At 33.9% G+C, this 20,047-nt stretch overlaps 1 protein-coding gene across 3 annotated transcripts in view; it reads left to right on the forward strand.

Moving 5' to 3' along the window:
- The window catches only part of LOC120350680, a 36,124-nt gene extending 18,110 nt beyond the window's left edge, over window positions 1-18,014 (forward strand). The window contains exons 3-9 of one of the 3 annotated variants that reach the window (XM_039425246.1): window positions 1,289-1,463; window positions 2,173-2,239; window positions 3,499-3,627; window positions 4,992-5,166; window positions 7,467-7,635; window positions 8,810-8,864; window positions 17,595-18,014. In XM_039425246.1, coding sequence (XP_039281180.1) covers window positions 1,289-1,463; window positions 2,173-2,239; window positions 3,499-3,627; window positions 4,992-5,166; window positions 7,467-7,635; window positions 8,810-8,864; window positions 17,595-17,847 — 1,023 coding nt within the window. In that variant the 3' untranslated portion in view covers window positions 17,848-18,014. The remainder of the gene's footprint in view (window positions 1-1,288; window positions 1,464-2,172; window positions 2,240-3,498; window positions 3,628-4,991; window positions 5,167-7,466; window positions 7,636-8,809; window positions 8,865-17,594) is intronic. The other 2 variants (XM_039425247.1, XM_039425249.1) reach the window with 2 other exon arrangements.
- The last annotated feature ends 2,033 nt before the right edge of the window (window positions 18,015-20,047 follow it).

A 20,047-nucleotide genomic window follows, 5' to 3' on the forward strand; every position in this document is an offset into this window, starting at 1 on the left:
ACAGTCTTATTCTACCGACCAATAGTAAAGTAATAGAGTCTCAGAAGACTATCACACCACCAGTCATTTTACAGGGCATGATTCAGATGATCTTGATGCTAAGGGTCTATCCATGATGATCATACTGCTAATTACTATAATAAATTGGGCCGGTAAACAACAATCTTTCTATTCCAGAAATTTTATGAAGAATGATTACGTCTCAACCCAGTAGCCGCTTATTGCTCAGATGATACAGCTGCTGCTGCTGCTATGTTAGATACCATAACTTTCAAACTAGTAAACAAGATCTGAAATTTTCTGGTTCAGATGAATCCGCTGCTGATGATTTACAGGGGCTGTTGGCGATGATGATGATGTACAAAATAAATCCAACTGTTGACCCTATTCCTCTACTAAAGTAAAATGAATTCACTAAATTATATGCTGAATGACAATTCTCCATTTGTCACAAAATTCACTTTGTGACACCTCACTCCTACCATGGCAGGGGGGGGGGTTAGTGTTGAACATACAAAGCGACGTCGGAATTATCGGCCACCCCCTCTTGCCGCTCAAGACGCCTATCAAGGAGTGGCGGCAGCAGCACTACACCTCAGACCAGTCAAAACGACCTACGTGCCCGGTGACGGCCAGGACCATAGGAGTGCATGAAAGTGGCCTGCTGCCATCCTGCTCGGCCTCTACTAACAACACCAAAACCCACCAGCCCCTTTCGGGGCCACCAACATGCTTTCAGAGACAGAGACCCCCTTTCCACCACTAGCCAGGCATTAATGGCCCATGAGGGATAATATTGTAAACCTGAATGACTAGGTGAACATGACTATAAAATAGAAAGTAAAAGTCATATCACCCTTTCAATATATTCTGACACAACATGTTTAGTCATTTTCAAGTGTTAATGAACAAAATAAACAACCTTGATTTTCAACTTTTATTGCAAGTAGACCCGAATCACAAGGTGAGCATAGCTATAGATATACACTATTATCCTCATTACACACTCAGCTACGCTAAGCTGAAATACATCTTTGAAAGACGTAGCCGTCCTATCACCCAGTCCAAGCTACGAATCTGTCCCGCTCACACCAGCTTAACGTAGCTTACAATATTGGAGATAAGATTGCTACGTCTTCTGAAGACATATTGCAGCATAGCGTAGGATCTTAAACCTATCTTAACACTGACCGCTCTGTGCGATAGGCCCACACCCTTACTATAAATGAATGCACTTTAATACGTGATTGTGTTAGATGATACAGAAATTTCCTATTTGTTGCATTAGCATGATCCGATCTACCGTGTAGTCAATCTAGTTATTGGAAGAGTGCCAATAAAAAGCATTGAACCAGAAGATGACATCATTCTGATACATTCCATTAATATAACTAATGGAGTTAGTGTGATTTTCAAAGAAGTCGGATTCTTCAAATTTTATCTATTAGAACGACATGATTTTGGTAAGTAAAATAGTCCATTAGTATTATAGTATTAGTAGTTTATAGTATAGTATATTAGTAATTATTTATATTATTTGAACCGGTAATTAAGTATATTTTTATAAGGCTTAATACGGTTCACTTTATTGTTCAATGGAATGAGTTTTATTTAGAACAGTGAAAGACCACTGTGAAGTGGGAAGATAATCATTAAAGATGAAATGAAACATATTTCGATTAGCAACAATACATCAGCGTTGCCAGATTGTGTAAAATTACGTGTTTCTCAAATTTCAAATTAAATCAAAGATCTTGATGTGGAATATTATCCCCGCTATTCCATTGGTGCTGAAAATGTTTCAGAGTTGAATGGTTGAGAGGAAATTGAACTTAATCAATTTATTAATTTTTAAGCGATAACGTGTTTCAATATAAATATTTTGAGGAGTAAAACCTATCTCAATTTGGGCATGGAATGGTCAAGGGAGAACAATAGGCCTATCTCTTCTTTCAGAATTATGAGATGCAGCAGTAGGTTTTTTATTCATATCATTCATACTGTAGAATTTTGTTTTTTGAACCAAGGTTTTGCTACTTCATATTGGTTCCTATAAGTGATATGTTTATTTTATGCTATTTGAATGATTGCATGTTTTTGCTTTCTACTTTATATAATGTTACTGATATTTATTGCATTCAACTCCAATTTCATATTAGTTTCTGTTCACAGAAACCCCATATATACTAAAAGAGGATGATACTGTCAGGGAATCGAAATTAGGAAATTCTCTGTTTTGGTAAGAAGATATGGCACTGAAAATTCACTGTTACATTATTTGAAAACCTCACTGAATAGTTATAACACTTTTCCAGGAAATATAGAGAATAAATTCAACCACTATTTCTTCCACATTCATCACAAAAAATGGTTAGAAAATTTGAATTAAGTAACAGAGAGGGGAAGTATTAATTTTATCAAAACTGTATCATTTTTTATGAGCTTCTTTAGTGGTGCTCACTCCAATGTGACAGCGTTCCTTATGCTTCTGCCTCATATACACCATGGCCCACGAAGAGGTTTAAACGTTCAATTTTAAATTATGTGCTCATTCTTGCAACGATTTTTTTCAAAATTTTGCACAGTTTACAAAATAGGTTCTGGAAATATTCTGGAAGAATTTCAAAAATTCCAACAAACTTCATGGCCATTGGTCATGGAAGTGATGTATTAGATTGACCACCCAGATCGCCAGATTCAACTGTTTGTGACTTCTTTCTTTGGGGCTACTTGAGGAGAAGATTTCATACCCATAGCTTTAATATTGATGAGGAACTGAAACGATCAATAGAAGAGTAACTTCTCCAGATACCATTGAGTTTCTTTGTGAGAGGTTACACATCATTTCTCAAGCGCTGTTATCAGTGTGTTGCTGTGGATGAGTTTCAATTTTAATAATTTTTGACTTTTAAAGATTTTCATTAGCCTTTGTTCTAGTTTTTACTTTCCTTGCCCTATTACCGTGAGTAAAGAGAGTATTGCTTTCCGGGAAAAATTGAGGTACCCCAATTTCCAAATACCTATACATTTCAAGGTCCCCAAGAAAGGTGTGTGTGTGGTGTGGTGTGGTGGTGGTGGTGGTGGTGTGGTGGTGGTGTGTGTGTGTGTGTGTAAGGTGGTTTAACAAACCTACTTTGTAAATTGTGTAAAATTAAAAAAAGTTCGGTGCATGAATGGGCACGTAATATTAAATCAAACTTGTAAACCTCTTCGTGGGACATGGTGTATTATAATGAATACTTGCCATTCGAAGAAATACTGACAATTTGAAGTTAATCTCACCAAAGAATATTCCAGAGTTCTGTTCCTTGAAATTCCAAACTCTTTTTCTTATTGGATTGAACATGAAAATTGTAAAATAGTAGCCTATAGATGAGTCTCAATGCTGATGGTCCATTTTTAATAACTTTTACGTTGAAGATAGATGTAAAACTTTTCATATAGTAACTTTTCATGTTCGAGTTCAATATTATGAAGTTTTCGAACTCTCTTCATCAGGGATGGCAGATATAAGCTACCAAGAATGGGAATTTATAAGAATATAATCAACGCAAAAGGGTATGACCTGAGAATCGGATCTAAAACAAGTGGACCATTAAGTACTAATGTTAACAATCTTAAATCCAGGTGAGTAACGGAATCATTCCAGGTACTGTACAAGGAATCATTTTGAATGTGTCTAGAAAGAATTTCCAGGTAGGCCCTAAAAGCCTAGTCACGGTCTCACGGGTTGATTCCCGCACTGAAAAACTATGACAGTCTATCTACTAGACAGTTCTCATCTGTACCGGTATCAACTGTTTATAAATTATAGTGATTCAACAGACCTCAATAATTCATTCATTCATACTTCATACAATAATGGTATGAGCACACAGGCATTCCGATTTCTGCAGTCCATGATCTTTCTATGGTCAAAAAATAGTGGTGGTGAAACACAAGTATTGAAGTTTGATTTCTCGATATTGTAGAAAAACATGATACCTAAAGTGAGGTCTAATCTGGTCCGCCATCTTGGATCTGCCTTTTTGAATGCAACTTTATGTTTTTAAATAGGAAGGTGGTGATGTGATACATGATTTCGATACGGAATTTCAAAAAAAAAAAAAAATTAATGGCGAAAACCGCACATCGATATCGCAAACCGTTCAGAAGATATTCACATTATCAATCAGTACCATGCAAATCAGAAATGAAATACATGAGTGTTATTGATTAATAATGTGAATATCTTCTAAACGGTTTGAGATATCGATGTGCGGTTTTCGCCATTAACTTTTTCTTGAAATTCCGTATCGAAATCATGCCTAACATCGTAACATCCCTAATCACACCCACCTTGGAATCACTTCTTTTTATTAGATACCAAGCCGTTCTCAGACTTTTCTCTCTTTTCTGCTTTATCGAATAGGATGTATGAATAATGTGAATATCATCAAAACGGATTGAGATATCGATATGCGATTTCCGCCATTCATTTTTACTTGAAATTCCCTATCAAAATCATGTATCGCATGACCACCTTCCTATTTAAAAAAATGAAGTTGCATTCAATATGGCTGACCAGACTTTTAAAGTCATCATAAAGTAGTTTTTTCAATTTGAGTAGGATCCCCAACCACACCCACCGTCAAATTACCTTTGTGTATGAGATATTATGCCGTTCTTGGACTTTTCACCCACTCTGTATAAACATTAAGAGAAATGCCAAACCATCGACTTGAATCTTAGACCTCACTTCGCTCGGTCAATTATAAGAGTAGAAAACTCTAATCTCTTGCTTTTTCTTTCTCTCTTGTACTATTATTTAATAATAATTGAATTTAGTTCATATGTATACAGTCTCCAAGAATGTGGAACTCTGAACGTTTGACCGCTCTCTGTATACACACAACCTTATTTATTTGAACTATACTCTTTCATTCATTCACTGATGAAATGAATATTTCTATGGAAAATTTAACTCTAATATTGTCATTCTTCCCATCTAGCTGTGAAGAGAGAGACCATTCTCATCAAGATTTTCTTACTAAGTTGAGATTAAAAATGATGGTGGATGATGTGGTTCAAAGCAATAAGTTGATTGAAGACATTGATGAGTCTCAACACTTTTTCAACTACAAAAATAAAAGGGTTTGGAAATGTAAGGAGAAAACAACTGAAAAAGTGAGTGAATAAATAGTATTACCACTCATTTTTCGAACTATTTGAAAGGAATAAAAAAATTCATCGAAACGTTTCTTTTATCTTTTCATTTCATTTTAAAATTGATGACAGGTAGTTTCTCAATTACTGTGATATTGACTTCGAACTGTCAGCATTCCTCATAAATTGAACTAACACATCTCATTAAATCAATGCTGACAGTTCCAATTGAATCAGTTGTATGATGTATGAGTGACTATGTGGGTTCCTAACCATCAATAAGTATCAATATCAATATAAGATATTGAAAATGAATAGCAATATATTAAAATACATTATAAATGTATCTATATACATATAATGACAGAATATTTTCAGTGATTGCATCAATCTTCAAGTTTGTTGAATGGGCACGGCGAATTTCCACTTTTGACTTGAGGCTCGAAATATAGTGCCCACTTTTGTTTCAAGTTATTGCTATTCTTTAGTGTGTTTTATTTTTATGTCCGATGATAACTTTCGAATGCTTCGTTTCATCAATCAACTTTACATTTTCAACACATATTCTTTGAATGTTTGATATAATATTTTTTTTGAAATAATAGAATATTTTCATATAATATAAAATATATTATAAATAAATATAAATATATAATATAAATTTCATAAAATATAAAAAGGCATTTTGTGTGCATCCCAATACAGAAGCTTACAAAACAGAACACTTTTAAACAGAACAGAAGCTCCATTTGCGAATGAAGCTAGGTATCTTGGACTGATACTTGATGCAAAACTGCGATGGAAGTCACACATCAAGAAAAAGGAAGAAGAATTTTATTTTGAACACTCAAAATTGTAGTAGTTATCAGGGAGGATTTCAAGCCTTTCAACCTACAATAAATTACTATTGACTGATTCCTAACACGCGAGTAGTCGCGCCCGCTGCAAATTGCCGCACAATTGTAGCTTTTGTATGTAGTTTTGGGAATTTTCGTTTTACAAGGTTGGCAGCTCAAGTTATCCTCGCTGTGACTGTCCTCTAGACAATCTTGAATAGTTTGAGTCCTTGAACAGTTTGAGGATGACAGGATGAACGTTGACTAATATTTCAATCTATAGGTATTATCTTCCTATTATATATTCCATCTTCTGATTAAAACTCCCATTATCTTTTTATTCTATCTAAATGTCGAAAATGAGTCAAATGAAGAAGGTATATTCATTTCATTCATGAGTAGATAATTTTATCCCATAAAAATGATAAATTCCAACAATAAATTTGCAGTATTTATTTTTGGAATCCCCTCCATGTATTATGTTATTATATACTATTAAATGGTATATAATAACATAAAACACATTGAGAAAGATTTGAAATCAATAAATATTGAAAGAGCATTGTCAAAACCAACTGTTTATAGTCTAGGGTGAGTAATCTAGTGTATAGTCATAAGGGTGAGTGTGAGCAAAATGCTCACGCGCGACCACTGACGTTCTGCAAGTCCCTGCGACTACTCGCCTGTGTGGTTGTATGGCATCCAGCCGAGGGGCTGTACGAGGAAAAGTGACATAAAAATTATCCAGAAATTCCAGAATTGAGGAATTCTGTCAAAGCTCCATACTTTGTCAGAAACTTGAACCTTCACAGGGACCTGCACTTGGGAACAGTTGTTGATGACATGATCACAAAGGCTGCCAGGATCCATGAGGAGACTCATAATCACCAAAACATTCAAGTGTTACACCTCATTGACAACTTGACTACAGTGAGGAGACTTGAAAGGAAAAAGACTGCAGATCTCGTATGCTCGTATGAATGTGATAAAATGTCACTAGAACCAATCAGAGAAGGTTTTTCTGAGAAGAAGGCTTCTTTGGTTTGGTTCCCATGGAATTTATCCATGACTAGCAGGTAAAAATGATAGCAGACTCAAAATGTGAAAATGAAACTAGAAATTGATACTGAGATTAACAGTGCATTACTCGATTAGAGCTGTCAAGGAGTGATAAACCCCTCTACTGTCAAGTTTGAGCCTATTAATTTAGGCTAGAATTGAACTGTTCATTAACCAAAGTGTTAGATTACAGTTCTAAAAAATCTCGGATGAATATAGATCATTTAAGTACTGTACAATTGCCGCCACAAAATAATAAAATTATAGAAAAAATACCGCCATCATAATCTTGTAACAAAGTATGACACATGTTTACTGGAACTTTTTACATTATTTTGATGTGTGTGAATCACTCACAAAGTTTGTCGATCTTTTCAGAAAAATTCTTTATATGAATAATTTTCTTTTGTGATACTTGCTTTACAGACTTTTTGGATGATAGTGAACGTGATGGAGGTATTGGTTGCGGTGCGTGTGGTGGAAACTTTCGATGGTGTCGAATTAGTCCAGAAACCAGCCAGCAATGGCACATTGAAACTTCTAGACATTCATGAAACAAAGTTTCTAGATGAGAATTATAATCCAGTGATTTACCGTGAGTTACAATTTGCAATTCAATAAAGTTTGTAAGTTATATTATCTTCTGTGTATTAACTTCAAACCAAAGGTAATACAATATTACTGTTTGATTTTTAGATTATTCTATTTTTGTATGCTTCAAACTGTCAGAATTGGTTTAGTGAGAATCATTCAGAATGTCATTTGTTAAGAGTGCTGACTGTTATCTAAAAGTGAATCTTACTATATACAGAGTGTTCTATGAAAGGTATAACAACCGAAGACCATCGATTTTACATGAAATTTCGAACAAAAAATCTTCAGTTAAATTTTCTTGTATCATTCTTCGTTTTCAAGATAAATCGATTCTTCGATATTTTTCGAAAAATGTCAATAAATGTTATAAGAAAACTATCAGTCAAATCTGATTCTATGGATATGGTTAAAAAGAGGAAGAAATTTACAATAAGATTAATTTCATTTGTTGCTTTGTTTGACGTTTTTATGAGCGCTAGAAGTTGTAGTACATTCTTCAAGTTCAAAGCCAAACAGTTTAAACACTCATAACAATTGAAAAACATCAAAAAGAAGAACAAATTATATGAATCGTATTGCAAATTTCTTCACCTTTCCAACCAAATGTTTAGAACTATATTCTTACTAAGTTTCTAGTTTTGACGTTTTTCAAAAATATCGAAAAATAGATATATCTCAAAAACAAAGGTGGATAGATTTAAGAGAATTTTACTGGATATTTTTTGTTGCGAACTGCATGTAGATTCTATGGTTTTTGGTTGTCACACAATTCATCTATTCATCTTGATATGTTTGCTCCCAGAAGGAATTTTGTTGAAAATATGTACATGTATACTCTATAGTGACATTCACATTGAACTATCAGTATCTCTTTTCAATAAATAACACCAACTTTTCACATTTAACCAGTGTTGACAGTTTCAATTGAATATCACTATCAAAGTCCTATACCAATTTAGACTTGGTCTCGAACCATTCAATTGAAAAACAAAGGAAACAATCTTGGAATTAGTCTATTTAAAGAGAATCGAATCCTTTATCGAATTAATCGAAATCTTTAGTGACTTAGTTGCTCTGAGTTACTGTAGAGCCTAGGTGCAGTGAATTCAATTGATTAGTTCAAATACTGTAGTTTCTCTAGTTCTGTATAGTAATGTGATGGATTTTTTTCTCAGTGGGGCAGCTTGAGTATAAAAATAATGAAGGCATCGATGAGGTATATCAAAAAAGGTGAGCTGAATCTTTGAAATAAAATATAAGTATATAGACCTAAGAAGTAAATGTGGAACAGTGTTGTTCACTATTGTAAACAATTCATATTTCTAAAGATAGCGTTACTTCACAGCGGATAGAATCCAATAATTTATGTTGGTTCAAAACATAGTGGAGCGGCAGAGGTAGAGTGTAGCTGAGAGCGTTTAAATAATGCATTTATATCTGAATGTCTCCGCTTCCTTCTACCTTCCTTTCCATCATCGCCGTTCCACTACGTTCTGCCACATTTGGATAATAGTATATGAATATAAATTAATGAAAGTTTTAAGCTGCATACACATATTCGCGCTTCCAACCCGCACCGAGCACGCTCCTCCCTCGTACCACCATCGAACCACAGTCGCCCCGCCCACGCACCCATCATGAACGTTACGGAAGATGTTAGATCTTCTCGCGTTCCCCGGTCGAACCACTCTTGCTCGCCGGTCGATCATCAATTGCTCTGCTGGAGTGATGTTCGGTTGCGGAGCAGAGCAAAAGTCTGTATGCACCTTAAGACGTCGTTGTTGACAATATCACTATATTCAGTATTTCAATTATGGTGAGATACCACAACATTTTCTTCCATAATTAAAGAATATAAGTTATTCAAAATATTTCTCTGCTATCTTCTCAGCTACATTCTACTAATATATTCTCAGCTATATTCCAAAAATACTGTCTTTGTAAAAATGTTGTCAGCGAGAGGCTTCTAACATGAATTAAACAACCAATAATAATAATTAAACGACTGTAAAATCACAAATTATAATGATGGAACAATGATTCAACTCTACACAGAGCAGAGAAAGAAAACAACAAAAATACTTTATACAAAGACCTAACCTCAAAAATTTGTGCTCGAAGCCTTTCGATGTGATGACCCAACAATATGATATGACGACATGTGTATCATTTCATTACACTAATTATTCATAGCTAGACGTCAGGCCGCTTCGATCGCCATATCTGTCTAGCAAGGGGGCTCCGCCCCCTGGACCCCCGACTGGATCGTCCAAAAATGAGATCAGCGGGCTCGCTTTGCTCACCTGCATTTTTCATTTGAGCATGCTTCATCCCATTAGATAGTCAAAGCTAAGAAAGAGCAAAAAAAAAAAAAAACGCTGGAAAACACAGATTTTGGGCGTATCTTTGGCGTTATTTCAAATTCCTTCTAATACAACATTATTACACCCTGAGCTTCTGTACTAAATTTGAACATTTTCTGTTCATTTGAATAAATAAATAAATGTTTATTTCTAAAAAAAACTAAAACTACAACATCAATTTATTACACAAAATATTAGATAAGTTACAATATTACATACAATAGTTAGTTACAAAAAATTGAAGGGTTTCATTCCAAAAATGACTATCTCCAAAAAGGAAATTTTTCAGGAGAGCCAAAAAACTGTATCTCGCATCTGTGTTCACATTCTAATATCAATTTTTTCATAAAAATGAGTCCTTGAATTCTGTGCACATTTAAAACAATCATAAAAGTTGATTACAGCTCAAATATATATTTTTTCCAATAAATGTTTTTCTTGTTTCCACAAAATCGACTATTTCCAGGAAATAGTCAGTTTTGTTGCATTTCAACCAAGATAATATTTTCAAAGCATACTTTGCTAAAGTATTAAAAATAATCATAGTCTCACATTCAGACATAGCAAGTTCTAATAATATGAAAACTTGGGTAATAGAAAAGACGATTCTATTTCTATTTCACCAAATAAGTTTTTCTATTTCCTATCTAATGACAAGCAGCTGTTATGTTATCAAGACTGACAACCCTAACTACTGCATTATAATCTCAGGCCTGTACTATACAGTAATATTTCTATGTCATACATCTATTATCAAAGATATTGTAACAAACGAATTCACTAGGCGAATATATTATGACATAGAACATTAATATGATCAACTATTAGTCCATTACACTGATGCATTTCATAATCACAGACGTTTTGATGACAGAAATATGACATAATTAACTATTACCGTCCAATACCAGCCTTAATAATAAATGGTATATGTATAGTTTTCAATGGAAACGAATAAATTAATAATAGAGATAACTCTATTATGAAATTATAATCATAGAGTACATAAGTAAAAAATATTAAGTAGGCCCATATGAAAGGTGGAAAAACAAAATTGATATGATTTAGGCCTATATTGAAAGTTTGTAGAAAAATATTATATTTACAATATGATTTCTGTGTCAGAATCAGCATTATATTCAATGTCTTCTTCCTCTTCATCTCGTGAGCTGCACAAAACATTTTCATAGAACTCCTTGGCATCGTCTGGTACAGTGAAAAATCTCATCAAGTTCTTAACATCTTTTTGTTTAGCGATTTTAACGTGATTTCCTTTTGGAAGAGAAGTGAGTTTAATATTGAGAACAGCAATCGATTTATTCTTCTTCAATATTGATACTGAAACTGGTAATCCTGTGTACGATGAAGATACTCCAACCGAAGTCTTGCTGCTGTGTTTGTATGAAATCATTTTTTGCTGCGTTGTTTTGAAAGGTAGAGGTGAACGGAGAATGGGCTTTAGAGTTTGCTTGTAATTGAAAAAATTGAAATCAGTGCCATATATCTTGACAGTTGCATGTTGACTCATTATTCTATGGTACTTGGAAGGACTCAAAATTTCACGCTTTTTTCTTATTATTTTCTCAATACATCCAAATACCCTATCTGAAGGCAAGTAGCTATGACCGCGAACTGGATAGAAGTGAAAAATGTCTTTGAATACTGTTGATCTTTGTGCGAAATTCAATAAAAGTCCAATAATAAATTGATTCTTATTCTGCGCTGAACAGGAGTCTGAAAATAATCTGATGGTGTGTGGTGGAGGATCAGTACTTTTATATCGATTCTCAATAAGTTTCAAAAAATCATCCAGGATTGAACAAACTTCGTTGGGACCCCTTCCACCTTCTGTCTCATTCCATGTGTATATGAAGCTATTATTTGGTCCTTCATCATCTTCTGAACAAACAAAATTCAAAATGTATATCCATACTTGCCTACTGTAAAACTCATCAGTTGTGTTTAATTTTGGAAGCGGTTGATTTTGCATCATGTCAAATGATACAGTGACAACTCCGGGATCCTTTTGTTTCAACAGATTAAAAAATGCTTTAGCTTTCCTCTTGTGTAAATTCACCAATGTCTGAAGATCTTCCTTCTTTTCATTGTCTTTCTCACTAGAAATGTTATTATTATATCCTGTGCAGAAGCTACAAACATCTTGTCTTGGATGGCCGAAGGCAAGATTGAAAGAATTGACAAATATGCTGTAATATTTTGAATATGATGCAATTGGTAGTTAATTTGTTGTTTGTTGCTTCTTCCATAAATGCCACATTTTCTTCACTGAAAGCTCTGAGCTCAAATAGCTTCTTCCAGTATCAGCACGTACATGATGTGATTTGTTACACTTGAATGTCTTTATATGAGAAATTATTGATTCACTAATAGATGGATCAACAAAAACTCTTTCGCCACCTCGATTTTCCTTTGGTAGATTCTTTGTGTTGAAAAACTGTCTTGAAATGAGGTTTAATCGTCTCCTTTTAATGCAACTTATGCTTTCAAAACTTCGAGAGCATACCTTCCTCTTTGATCCATCATTCGACAATATGAAATATGACATAGTGAGTCTATCATTTTCTTTTTTCCAATGAGGATTTTCCAACTTCTCATCAGGAAGTCGCCTAATTCTATCTGGTTTTTTAACATCTACAAAATTCAACAAGTTATTATTAGAATTATCCTGTTCTATTTTTCCAGAATTCGAATGAAGATTATTAGAGAACAAATCAATTTTACTTTTCAGAAGCTTCCTGACCTCACAAATCTTGCTATCTGGTCCATGTTTACAAGCTATTTTCCAATGTTTTCCTGCAGAACTGTGTCTTACCTTCTTACTCACCTCCTTCTTATTCACACGCTTCCTTTTTCTTCCTCCTTCAACATGTGTTATGGTATCAATCATTTCAGGATCATTCAAATACTCGTTATCACTATCAACAACACTGTCATCGTCACTTGTCTGAATCAGTTCAGTTGGTTGCAATAATATTGGCTGTTCATTTCCATTAACCTCTTCACCATCAACAACACTTACATTATCACTTGTTTCTGTCAATTCACTTGGAAATAATAGTTTTGTTTGTCCGTTTTCACTAGCAGTACTTGTTGATTGTTCATTGGAAATCAAGTTTTTGATTTCAAACTGATGATCATTAGTAGGGCAGGTTTGTTCATCTTCGATAAGGTAACAGGATCATTCTCATCAGAGGAAATCACACAATCAGAGTTCAAATTTTGTGATTGAAAATCATCATTCAGAATAATAATATTAACGTCTTCAACACTGTCTTCAAGAATTGATAATAGTTCATCATTTGAAAGTGTAGTAAAATCGTTAGCCATGGCAAGTCTATGAAGAAATCACACTTCGAACTGTCGACATTTAATGTATTTACATCTCATTACCACTTGATTTGATAACTAGAAAACCCATTCAAATAATGCAATATGTATTATATCAATAATTTTCCACACAAATTATCATTGAAAAAAAGCTATAAACGCAATATTACTTAAGTTCACAATCACAAACCACAGGACCGCTGGTAGAAAGTAGTGGCTGTTGTTTGAGGTTATGTTGACCGGAAGGAATAGTCTGTTATGGTGTAAAACCATCAGCTGATACTGGCAGAACACATTGGAAATAGTCAGTTTTGGCACAGAATAGGTACAGAATGGAAACTTGTAATCAATCGCCTATCTAACCAATGCTTTTTACATGACGCCAATACTAAACACGTCACGTGACCTTGGGAAGTTCCAATCCTGGTCTTCTGATTGGCTCGTGGCAGTGAATGAGATCAATTGATCCGGAGCATAGTGATCCGAACCTACCATCAATTAGGGATGGGTATCGATACATCGATGTTTAAAAACATCGATGTTTAAACATCAAACATCGATGTTTACTGTTCGATGTTTTTCACTTATCGATGGTTTTACCTAGACATCGGTCATCCGATGTTTTTCCCAACTAAAAAGTAAAAACAATTCTAATTTTTTAATTTGATACAAGTTTTTTTTTATTTTTTTGTATGAAGAGGATTATCTTGAGAGCAATAAGCAATAGTAACAGAATTACAATAATTATCTCTATCATATTAAGTGTTGTATTCTGTTTAGTGTTTTTTGTGAATATAGATCACACTTGTGAAAGATCTCGCATAAGTTTTGATTTCCTGCAGAGTTCTATTTTTATTTTTCAATTAGGCTCTCTGTATTTTTATGTGAGACTGTTGGATACTCTTGAAGATTTACATTACTTCTGTGGCCCGTGTCAAGGTTAGATAGTTAGTTATTTAGAATTGAATAAGAGGTCGAATTCTTTGTTTCTTAGGAAGAAAGAGTTTTTTCTTACTAAAATTATTTCCTCAACATGTGTTTAACACTAATTAATCTAGCTCTGGAAAAGAGGTCCTCGTATTATAAGGAGTGCAGATATCCATATAAAAAACTTAATCCATTTTCATTTCCTAAATAATCTATCAGGTATTGAATGAATACAATATGAGTATCAATGATTGCTAAAATTAGCTTAGGGTGAAATTTCAAGACCGAACCCGCAAGGATATCTCGAGAGGTTTCAGACTAAACCATGAAGATGACAAATCTTGTGAACTAGAGTTGATGTATCTTTCTAGTCACTACCTGACTTCAATTATTCGAAAGACTGTTACTTGAATACCACATGTCCAAAATTGCTGTGATTCCAGTTAGTAACTGTTGAAATATTGGAACAATAGCTCCAGATAAAATTGTAGTCACTTTAGAAGCTCTTTTTGTGCTCTACAATCTGGGATCAGGTATAGCGATCTTTCTCATATTCCAGGTACACCTGACAACAATGCTCCTTGTATTGTGAAAAACACCTAATTTTCAGCTTCAAGCATCATCACCAACTACATTGTCCTTACATTGATATTTTGCACAACGACATAAGTTCTTGAGATTATGTTCTATGAGAATCACCCGTAATAATCACCCACTTCATTTCAGTATTTCCTAGTGGAGAGGCACGCTTAAGGACACCTCAAGGATCAAAATTTCAAACACATAACTTTTCACACAATGCTCAGATTTCATCGTACTACACTTCATCCTTCTTGGTTCGTCAAGGCGGTACAAAATCATGCATAATAAGTCAAATTTGGTCGAAAATGGAAAATTTATTGTTGAGTGTACTTAAGCCCATATTCCAATACACAGAAAATGACCAATTTCTATATTCAAAGTTGCATGTCTTGTGAAATACTTCTGATAAAATTTCCAAATCTAGTGAGAATGTGAAAATTGTCCCCCTCTACCCACTCCAATAAATAATACTTTCGATTCCAAAACAATTTGGAAGTTGAGATTTTAAAAATGGCGATTTCAGTTTTTACATTTTTTTCGTTATTTTACTGTTGATCAAGAGTTTCTAAAACGAGTCTGATACATCATAGAAACTTACGATTGATTACAAATTGTAGATAAATTCATCCTCTACGAGCTCAGTTGCCTAAAATCCATCTTGAATCACTTTTCTCTATCATAGAACTGCCAAAACCGTTAATATGAGAAAAATATCTACAATTTCCGGATTTTTTTCAACAATCAAATCTCACTTTACAAACATATTTTTTCATGAATTGTTCACAGCAGATGAAATAGAAATTTCTATTGTACATTTCAAGATCATGTACGGTAATAATTTTTATAATAAGGGGTTACCGAGATACATAGCTTTGAATATAGAAATTGGTCATTTCTTATGTATTGAATATGAATAAGTTCAATTCAATTTTATTTTCATGTTATGCATCGTATATAATACAATATTAACACAAGTCATAAACATCACATCATGAATACATTACATATGTTACTACAATATTTATATAATATAGTTTAAATCTTTGAAAAAATAAGTACCTACACTCAACAATAAATTTTCTATTTTTTGACCGAATTTGACTGTTGATGCATGATTTTGAACCGCCTTGGCGAGCCGAGAAGAATGAAGTGTAGTACGATGAAATCTGAGCATTGTGTCAGAAGTAAATTATAAGTGTTTGAAATTTTGATCCTTGAGGTGTCCTTAGGCGTGCCTCTACTAGGAAATACTGAAATTAAGTGCATCTAACGGGTGATTCTTACCCATTATTAACTTATGTCATTGTGCGAAATATCAATGTAAGGACAAAGTAGATGGTGATGATGGTTGAAGCTGAAAATTAGGTGTTTTCCACAATACAAGGAGCATTGTTGTCAGGTGTACCTGGAAATCTATATGACATAGAGCGCTCTACCTGATCTCAGATTGTATAGCACAAAAATACGCCTAGAGGGATTTTGAAATATACATCTAAATTGTAACAATCGGAAGATATTTTTGATTAAAAAATAAAATTCATCAAAATTGATTTTTTCTTCAAATTTTACTCATTTTTGAAAAATCATAACAAAGTACTCATTGGAGATAGAGAGTTCCGAGTGATCTCATTTTTTTTCAGAATTATATAATCTGGGAGAGATTTGGCAGAAATAGCTGAAAACTGGAAAATGAGCCAAAAATACGAGGTTTTTGGGCTATCTTGTATCTAGCACAAGGAAATCTTGCATGAATTAGTTGGTTCTGGACTTCTCTTATGTACCCAAATAATATATTAAAAAATCAGAACTACAATATAAATTGCAAGCACACCCCCTTTTTTATGTCTATATTGACTGGACTAATAGTATCATCCATAAAAACGTAGGACGATGAACGATGTTTAAAAACATCAATGTTTACTGTTCGATGTTTTTCACTTATCGATGTTAGGATGAAAAAAAACATCGATGTTTTGTCTTTCGATACCCATCCCTACCATCAATACTATTACAATGCGGCGCTTCCTAACAAGATGGCGGATTTTGGCGTCAGGGTACTAGCCAAGTTTCCATACTGTATGTATACTGTGGTTTTGGTATCATGTATTTCCGGTGGAATTAGTCAGTTATGCACGGAATCTTTCACAAAATGAAGCTGGAAATAGTACGCTTTGCAGAAAATTGTAGATTTCAAATAGCCTTTGGCATGGGAAATAGTCACTTCTACTGAAAATGGATGGCGAATTTGGATTCCTCGCATTGGAAACCATATGACCATATAAGAATCTGAAATTCGACAATTTTGGAGATATGGTAGTCATCTTTGGAATGAAACCCTACAATTGCGAGTGAATGAGTGAGTGAGTCAGTTAGTCAGTCAGTCAGTGAGTGCCATTTCGCTTTCATATAATATAGATAGACAGAGTAATATTATTCTGGCAGCAATGTTACTTTCTTTCCCATAACCTATCAAAACATTATATATTTAACATCAACATGCATGCTAATGCAATAATTAAGTTATCTTATATTGTTTTCCTTTGTTTGTAATGTTTTTTGGAAAAGTGAATTTCAAACCTCAAAAAAATGTTCTACCATTAGTGGTTAGTCCAATATAAGAAAAGAATTGTTATAACAGTCCATTGTTGGTTTTTGAACAGACATCTTGTTCTACAGTTAGTGGCCAGCCTAATATCAGAAAAGAAAAGTTTTTCACAGTTTATTGTTGGCTTTTGAGCAGACAGAGTGATGGAGAAGTGCTGCGGAAGTCGTTGGATGAGATTGCCCACCGCCTGGGTGGCAGAGCAACACAGCACTGCTACACGAACCTACGTGACATCAATGTCATATATCGTGAGTCGCATGACGTCTTGCCCAAACAATTGGACAAGATCGTCGGTGACGGGGACAGCTTATTGAAATTCGAACTTCATGTGACTATTGATGACAAGTCTGTCAAAACGGAAACCACACCTGGATTCGCCCTTGAGTGAGTAAAGATGTAGTGTAATTTTGAAAGAACAGTCATTGAATAAAATAATCGTATAAGTTTTCTCTGGTACAGTCATAGAGAAAAGATAGCGTAAGATATCTCATGGTACGGTATAGTGCGTTTATCTTCCAAATTTTACTGGACTCAAGCATAGCCTAAGTCCTAGACCCACACAGCACAAAAAGTTTAAAAAACGTTAAATAAATGTTTAAAATGTATAAATTCGATAAACGTTATGGAAACAACGTTCAATAAACGTTAGAAAAGTTTACTAAAATGAACGTTTACTCTATAAACATTTAATAAATGTCTAGAATGTATATTGCTGATAAATGTTATGAAAACAACATTTGATAAACGTTAGAAATGTTTACTAAAATAAACGTTAGAAAGGTTGGTACAGTATGGAATTTTTACAGTACCTACCCAGTCAACACACTAAGTGAAAATCAAACATTTTTTTCAGAAGGTGTCTCCTCCCCCCCTCACCAGTGTAACTTAATCCCTAAAAATGTATCGATTTGGGCTTTCTGACCAACAATTCTTAAGTGGAATTGAATCTCAAACCCTTTCTATCTTCTTCAAAAATCATCTCCAACACACCTTTATTGAGATAAAAAATGTTTTACACAAATTTAGACTGAAATGTTTTTGAGTTTTCCAAAAGTCTCATTTTACTCACTTTAAGCTTTTTGTTAATTAATTCGGGTGCAGAAGTACAATTCCAATACTTTTTGTCTTTTGCGAAAATTGTCTACAATGCACTGTTAACCATATAATTGACCTTTTGCACTAATTTTAATCCAGAAAGGGACTTAGAAATGAATTTGACCGATTTTCAAGTTTCCCAAAAATGTCCAAAAAACATTTTTTATGACTAATTCGGGTGTGGAAGTGAATTTCTAGCACTTTTAGTCCTCTGCAAAAGTCATCTACAACACACCATTAACGATATGATGGACCTTTTACACTAAATCCAGAGGGACTTTGAATAAATTTGCCAGATGTTTAAATTTCCCAAAAAAGTCGAAAAGCTGTATTTCTGATCAATAATTCGGATGCAGAATTGAATTTCAAACACTTTTTGTCTTTTGCGAAAATTGTCTACAATGCACTGTTGATGATATATAATAGACCTTTTGTGCTAATTTTAATCCAGATAGGGACTTGGAAAAAATTTGACCGATTTCTAAGTTTCTCAAAAATGTTCAAAAAAGCAGTCTTTCATTACTCATTCGGCTGCAGAAGTAAATTTCCAGCACTTTTTCTCCATGCAAAAATCCCATCAGATGGGCCTTGCAAAAATCCCATTGACAGGCTACTGACATTTAAAATTTTAAATAAATGGTAATCGGTAATGTAAAATTTTGAAAAGAATCATGAACGTTTCTGTTTATATTATCAACATTGTCCTAGAATTTCAAATGATTCCATCCAAAATTGAAAAAGTAATTCCATTTTTTCAAATAGATTCTAGTTTGTGCTGAAAATCATGTCACACAATAAAGAACACACCAAGCCTATGGAATAATTTTCAAGTTTTCAATTCAAATAATAATAAACTACTATTTTATTGACTCCAACATTATTTCAGTGGAAGCACAAATGTCCCCCATGAAGAAATCATTAATCCACCCTTAAATTATGGAATTTTTCAATGTTAACAATAAAGATTGTCAATATCAATTTGAAATTGCCGGGGTGATGCATGTATGTTGGGCATGATCAGTAGCCATGTTAGGATTTCCTGTCTCCTTCAGTAAAGTGATGGTGTTGGTGATGTCAGTTTTCTGTTCTCCTTTGTTTTATCGCGTCATCAAGTCATAGTTTGTTTATTCTGCTGATTTTTGATTGCTTAAATTCTTAAATTAAGGTAAGATCATTAATTTATGTCCAGGATATTTATTGATAAGTTTAATAGCATACAGAAGTTACCTACTAGACAAAGCTGTTTAGCCTAGTGATGGCAAACCGTTCCCCAGACAAATTTGTACAGCATATGTTTTTTTTTAAAACACTATGGTAAATAATAATGTTAGGCCCTATTAATAACCCTGATACAACAGTAATTGCAATGTTTAGTGAGTATAAGTTATTTTTTTTCATTTTCAAACTCCAACAGGTGATTTAACCAACTGTTAACATTGTTGGTTAACCTCAAACTTGTAAAACAACTATCAAGTGTGGTATCAATTTCATGA

This window comes from Nilaparvata lugens, chromosome 3 (assembly GCF_014356525.2).
Source record: "Nilaparvata lugens isolate BPH chromosome 3, ASM1435652v1, whole genome shotgun sequence".
NCBI classification, from domain to species: domain Eukaryota; kingdom Metazoa; phylum Arthropoda; class Insecta; order Hemiptera; family Delphacidae; genus Nilaparvata; species Nilaparvata lugens.